Source organism: Dufourea novaeangliae, unplaced genomic scaffold, assembly GCF_001272555.1.
Source record: "Dufourea novaeangliae isolate 0120121106 unplaced genomic scaffold, ASM127255v1 scaffold60, whole genome shotgun sequence".
Taxonomy (NCBI): domain Eukaryota; kingdom Metazoa; phylum Arthropoda; class Insecta; order Hymenoptera; family Halictidae; genus Dufourea; species Dufourea novaeangliae.
The window spans coordinates 2,493,070-2,499,518 of NW_015373935.1; the positions used below are offsets into that span (position 1 = coordinate 2,493,070).

General features: G+C 36.1%; 1 protein-coding gene across 1 annotated transcript; it reads left to right on the forward strand.

Annotated features, from left to right (window-relative positions):
- The first annotated feature begins 1,787 nt into the window (after positions 1-1,787).
- LOC107185302 (zinc finger protein 271-like) lies at positions 1,788-5,763 on the forward strand. The gene is made up of 9 exons (XM_015572962.1): positions 1,788-2,174; positions 2,593-3,053; positions 3,119-3,397; positions 3,486-3,678; positions 3,763-4,008; positions 4,102-4,332; positions 4,453-4,803; positions 4,879-5,042; positions 5,383-5,763. The coding sequence occupies exons 1-9, from the start codon at positions 1,848-1,850 to the stop codon at positions 5,558-5,560; spliced, it is 2,430 nt and encodes an 809-aa protein (XP_015428448.1). The 5' UTR covers positions 1,788-1,847; the 3' UTR covers positions 5,561-5,763.
- Positions 5,764-6,449: the final 686 nt, after the last annotated feature.

Genomic DNA, 6,449 nt, shown 5'->3' on the forward strand with positions numbered 1-6,449 from the left:
TTAAGGAATTAAATAAGAAAAAAAGATTGTATCTATGCAAACAAGTATTATCAGATTTTGTAATTAATGCTTGTTACGCGAATATTGCAGCATTTGTTACTTCCTTTTAAGAGGCACTCGTGTACCAATCAGTTATTTAGCATACACAATATTGCGAATAACTAATAAACTAGTACAATATGCATTTGTTATACATATATACGAGGTGTATTTAAAAGAATTAAAAGTTTTAACTTAAGATTTTGGTTAAAACTATTGCATTGAATAATGATGTTAAAATTTCGACTTTTACAAAGTTCTCAATTGTTAACACTGTTTTACTGATAAATGCAAAGTAAAACGTGCATCACGAGGAACATTTGCATTTTTCTTAACGTTATGTTCCATTTCTTTGGGTAAAATTATTTTGACTCAATAATTGCTTCATTAAATCTCTTACTATACCCTGTACATAATTTTAAGAAAACCTAGGAAATCAATTTGTTAACTTATTTTCTAAGGTAACATTTTGATATAGAAAGAATACACTTGTTGCATTAAGTTCTTTTCTTTCTATTCTGTTTTAATAAATAATAAGAGGTTCAGTATGCTTTCCCATGATTAAAAACTAGTGAAATATGAAATTGTAAAAACTTTGCCAAGTGCAAATAAGTGATATGCATACATATATTTATGTTAAAATAATGTAAATTTATATAATAAATTAATGTTCAACTGAATGTTATATAATTCATATACTACTTTAACCATTAATTAGTTTCTCGATACATACAAGATTTTCAACAAGATCTGAAAAGTGCAGGAAATGTAGACCTTAAACAATTCAACGAGGTTCTGTTTATTTTATGATTCTTTATAATTATAGAATAGAAATTTCCACTTTATCGTGCAATTTTAATGTAACAGAAAATTTATTAATTCGTTCTAAGGCACCCTGTATATGTTCATCATACCCTACATCTGGCAGCAGGTTCCACAAGGCGAGTGGAGTACTTGGTAGATTCAAATCGACCGCGTTTCTTGCTACCTGCCCATGATTCTGTCTCAGCGATCAATGATCCTGACCACGCCATTAATAATCCAGCCACAACCGTAAAATCAACAGTTCACTATTTTTTTCAATTTCGTGGTTCGTTGCGCTCTTTGGAGCAACAACGATGCATCGTGGTTGTGTATCGTTCTGCGCACAGATGAACAAATAATTCCCTGAAAAACCACGGTATTGTACAGAGGGACAGACAACGATAACGCGCGACGCAACATAAATGAGTTCTCGCCAACTAGAATAGTTATCAAAACACAGGGACCACGCAAGGTGTCGTCGAAAGCAAGGGGAGAAAAAAAAATGCGAGCGACACGACTGGGGACAGTGTCGAAGGTGCATACGCGATAGACGACGGTATTAAGCAACATTCATGCACATAAGGTGGTTACGCACAGGAACCGGTTCTTCTGAATCGTTATACTTGAAAGGCTAGTTCCGAACGTTCCGAACCAAGACGGAGACGGCATAAGGTGAAAGTAGAATGATAAAAGAAAACGGTCGTGTTTGTTGATCGCGAAATTCCTACTGGAAATTCCCGGCGAAAAACTCCTAATCTCAACGGCCACGAGGAAGATGCGCAGGTCGCTCGATCGGTATTCCTCGAGCCAGCACGACGTTCGCTGCGAGCTGCTGGCTAACCTCGTTCGAGACTGATCGTACGTTGGGATCGAGCGTTTTGGTGTTATCGCGGAAAATAAACGCGTATCGTCGATCGCCGTACAATCGTTTCCACAATCGAGCAACGAAACTTTGATCGCCGATCGGCAGGAAACCTGAATACACTGAGAATTACTTGTTTACAATGGCTGTGCTCAACAACTGGGAGAAAGTTTGCAGATTGTGCTTGGAGGAGAGAAACGAGATGCTGCCGATTTTCGGCAACGAAGGTGTGCAGCGCAAAGTCGCGCAAAAGCTACGAGCCTGCTTGCCTGTTTTAGTATACAAAACCGATCCACTGCCAAAGCAAATATGTCAGTTCTGCGCCGCCAGGTTGGACGACGTTTACGAGTTTAGGGAATATTGTTTGAGTGTTTACAAGTGCATGCACATAAAGTTGTTGGCATGCAAGGATCTCGAGTCCGTTCAGATTTACTTGGACGCAATGAAGAACTCTCCTGACCCTTGTCAGGTATCTATTTCGTGATCATTTCAGTACCAGGAATAGTAGGAATGATGTTCGTGGAACGCATGGATAAAGCATCATTGCCTTACTGTCTTACATTATACCGAAGTTCAAGGGTTTTGGCCATTAAAGGAAATTAAGGGATAACTCCTGCTTAATGCTTATTGAACTTATATACATATGAAAGATCTTGTATATACTACATAATTATTAAGTTGTTATACACATTTTCTTTAGCTTATCCTAAACAATTCTATAAGACAAATTCCAAAGAGGATTGTTTTCAATCATTGTTACAAAAGTGCTCTGATTGGTCAAAATCTATGAATAGCAGTGTAATTTACAGAAACATAAAATGGATTTAACATTGATATTCGAGATCCTGTTTTTTGGTTTTGTGTATAAACAATATTGCAACTTTCAGGCACAATTATGGAGGGAGAAGGCACGAGCACCACCACCATTAGTACCTCTGCCAGCCTCACTGCCAGTTGAGAATCCATCAACACCAATAGATATTAGTCAAGAACATACAAATACATGTATTGAATCTTTGCCCGAATTACCTTGCGAAGTAGAGATCAAGGAAGTGAATACAGATTCAATTTTAGGAACTGATGTTAGTATTTATGAATCACAGAGTGCAAACAATGTAAAGAATGAACTGTATAAGCCAGATATAATAGTGGAAGATAATGCTAGTTTGTCAAGCGAAGAGAACAATTATTCACAAGAAGAAATACAGATAAAAAAGGAAGAGAAAAGAACGAGTATTTTAGAACAAGTGCTAATGGGCAGTTTAACAATGAATGATAGGAAGGATTTAAATTCAAAGGAAATGTTATCTTCGAAGTGGTGGTGTGCTCCTTGCAATAGTTACTACAGGTAAGTTGATGCTGACTATATGAAATATTCTTTGAAAGAATTCTACAATTGGTTACTTATTTCAGAACAAAAGAAAGCTTAATGAAACACATGCAGTTACATTGTCCAAGGAAGTACACTTGTAGAAAATGCACAGAGTGCTTTGCATTAGTCGAAGAGTTAGCTAAACATGAAGCTACTAGCCATTTAAAAGTGACACTGGATTTTGATAAAAGTCTTCAAGATTGTGATCAATGCGACAGACAGTTTGTGAGTTGGGAAATGTTAAAGCAACACAGGCTACGCGATCATTTAGGCGAAGCAATTGATATTGGGACCAATACATGGTGCTCATTATGCAATAGGTAGTCATATATAACATTTTTATTGTACTATTAAATTTTCAATATATTTCAATTCTTTATCATTGGTTATCTTTAAATTTTATTCTAGATTTTTCCCAAGTATAGAAGCCTATCAAAATCATACTCAGTTACACGAAACTAATAATTATACACCGGTGAAGGCTTCACAATTGTCGGATCAACAAGTAACAATTATCAAAGCCGAAGAACCTCCGAAGGAAATAAGGAGAGAACATTTCGTAGAAGCTACCAAATCACTTACATGTCCCACGTGTGGAAAGGTAGAAAGCTTTGAAAATGTTTTATGAGAAGACACTAAATATTTTTCAAATCGATTTACTTAAACTGCTATGTTCTGTGTGTAGGTGTGTACGCAACAAAGTGCATTGTCGAATCATATGCGCACCCATGAACCCAAAAGACATAAATGTGATATATGTGGACGATCTTTCGGACTTTTCATACGTTTAGCAGCGCATAGAATGAGCGAACATAGTCAACAGCCTACAATGTCGCCCGTCATGGCTAGCGTTGAACAAGAAGAAGCATTAAATGCTGAAAGAGAAGCAAGGGAAGCCAGAACCCGTGCAAGATGCAGAACATATTCAGAGGTACGGAGATATATATTTATGTATTGGTTAAACAGAATGTAACACGATGCAAACTATTTCTGAAATAAACTTGTCAAACGTTGTAAACCCTAGATGATGGACAGGAAAGACATCACCAACCATGAAGAACCACCTCCAAAAAAGAATACTCCCAATGCATTTAAAAATGTGGCAAGATGCGGTATCTGTTTAGAGTGGTTCAGTGATCATACAACAATGTTAACGCATTTACAAACGCATTCGGACAACTACACTTGCAAGAACTTCATTTGTCATATATGTAAAAAATCTTTCAAAGAGAAATGGCAGTTGTTTAGACACGAGGTATATAAACCATTCATTTATACACGGTATTTCTGCTTACACACTGTTCTAGTGTGGCGACTAATATTTTTGTACAGCTTCTAGAAAATATTTCAATCAATTTTCTTTTCGTAATTATAGATGTCTCATAAACGTAATGAATCCGTGCCAATGTACATATGTTCCGTATGCAACAAATCGTTCGCCGACAAGAATGCATACAAAACGCATCAGAAGACGCACATCGTAGATAAGACATATCACTGTTCGAAATGTAATAAAATATTTTTTAAAGAGGTGACACTGTTGACACACCAATGCACGACAGAAGGTTTATTCGGTAAAAAGGGTGTTACAGCGAAGTCTTCGCAAAGATCAGGATCATTGGGCAGTGGGAAAAAATACAAGTGTTCCAAATGTAACGCGACGTTCAGTAGTTTTCAATCGAAGAATTCTCATATGAGAGTCCATACAGAAGGCTCGCATTCAGTGGTAAGCGTGACGAAAAGAAAGAATCTTCAGTCGTAAGTGTTACTCAATGTTTAGAATCTTCCTTTTGTTAAACAGGTACAAAAGGACGAAATAAAAATAGAGTCAGAAGATGAGTCTATGCCAAAATTAAGTCCTGAAGCAGCGTTGGAATATTCAATGGCTATTGAACCAAAGGTGGAAATTAATGAAGAGAGTGCACCACCGCCTCTTAAACGAACTCTTATTAAGACAACTGGCGGGTATGATTTAATATTTCCTTTTTTTTTTTCCTAATTTGGACTCTGCGAGATATAACTAGTCTCGCAACGCCGTCTTTGCATGGGAACGGTGACGCTCGGAACTACATACCTAATCTTGCTGCTAAGATACAATCGCTTATCAAATTCAAAAGCACTTCTAAATTTAATTTGAGTTAATACTGGTTCTAGATTTGTGACATGAAATATGTTGGAGATTAAATGTACCCTGTGTCCTCTAAAATTTTGTGACAGTATCATATTATTTTATTTTGATTTGAAACTGCTAACAAGAGACCTAAGTCATCCAGCTAATGAAATTTTAATGTGTTTTTTTTTCCAGATATCGATGTGGAGTATGCCAGTCTCCGTTCGTCTTACGGGAATTAGCTGTCGCTCACTTAAGATCTGCACACCCGTTAATGCCGTACCAGTGTCCTTATTGTAAAAAACGATTCACGACTCAGTACACTTTCACGCATCATATAAAATCAGATCATCCTGATGAGCATGAGAATTGAGTCGTACAGAGTTACTATTAGCTCTAACATGCCAAATGATTCTTGTACCATAAACTATGCTTCGAGTCGGAGATAGTTTCTGTTTATCTACAAGATACACAACATGATTTTTACGACGTGACCGATGCAATTATTTTTGGTAAATTTACTGTGACCAACGATGACCTACAACTGACACTCTGTTTTAACTATTTACAGTTTCAATTTCATCATAATACATCGTAATATCCATTGATACTACTTATTTTGTAAATATTTATAGTATACTTTGCTGTGTTTCATCAATGATCTGGAAATGTCCCGGGTGCGGAACGTGTTATGAACGGATTAAAGAAAAAATTTGTTGATACAAGAGAAATGTTTCAGTAAATACATAAATATTGAAAATAATTGCACCGTTCACTTTATCAAAATCATTCTGTATACAGGGTAAACCACTAACTCTGTCCACTTAAGATGTCTTACTAATTTCATTGTGGATAGAGGCGTAAAGAACATTTTACGATTATTTTGTTCAATGACATTATTCTAGTGCAACAAAAATGCTAACCTTCAAGTGTCACGTCTTTACTCGCAACGAAATTATTGCCATTACATTATCAATGTTTTCCCACTCTATTTATACTGGCAATGAAATGTTAGGTAGACTGACTTAGTGACCAACCCTATATAGCAGTTTTCGGTTTCGTGCTGAAGCTGTACTGTTTTTTAATCTGGCATACTAGTTCCTGAACAAATAATTGGCCTTAAACAATGTTTTGTAGTTCTATTTCAAGGGAAATGGAAAAAGTATATACATATATATATGGAAATTCGTAAATAAATATAGCTTGTGTTGAACGAGATATACTTTTTAATAAAATTTAAGTATCTTTTATTATAGGAGACT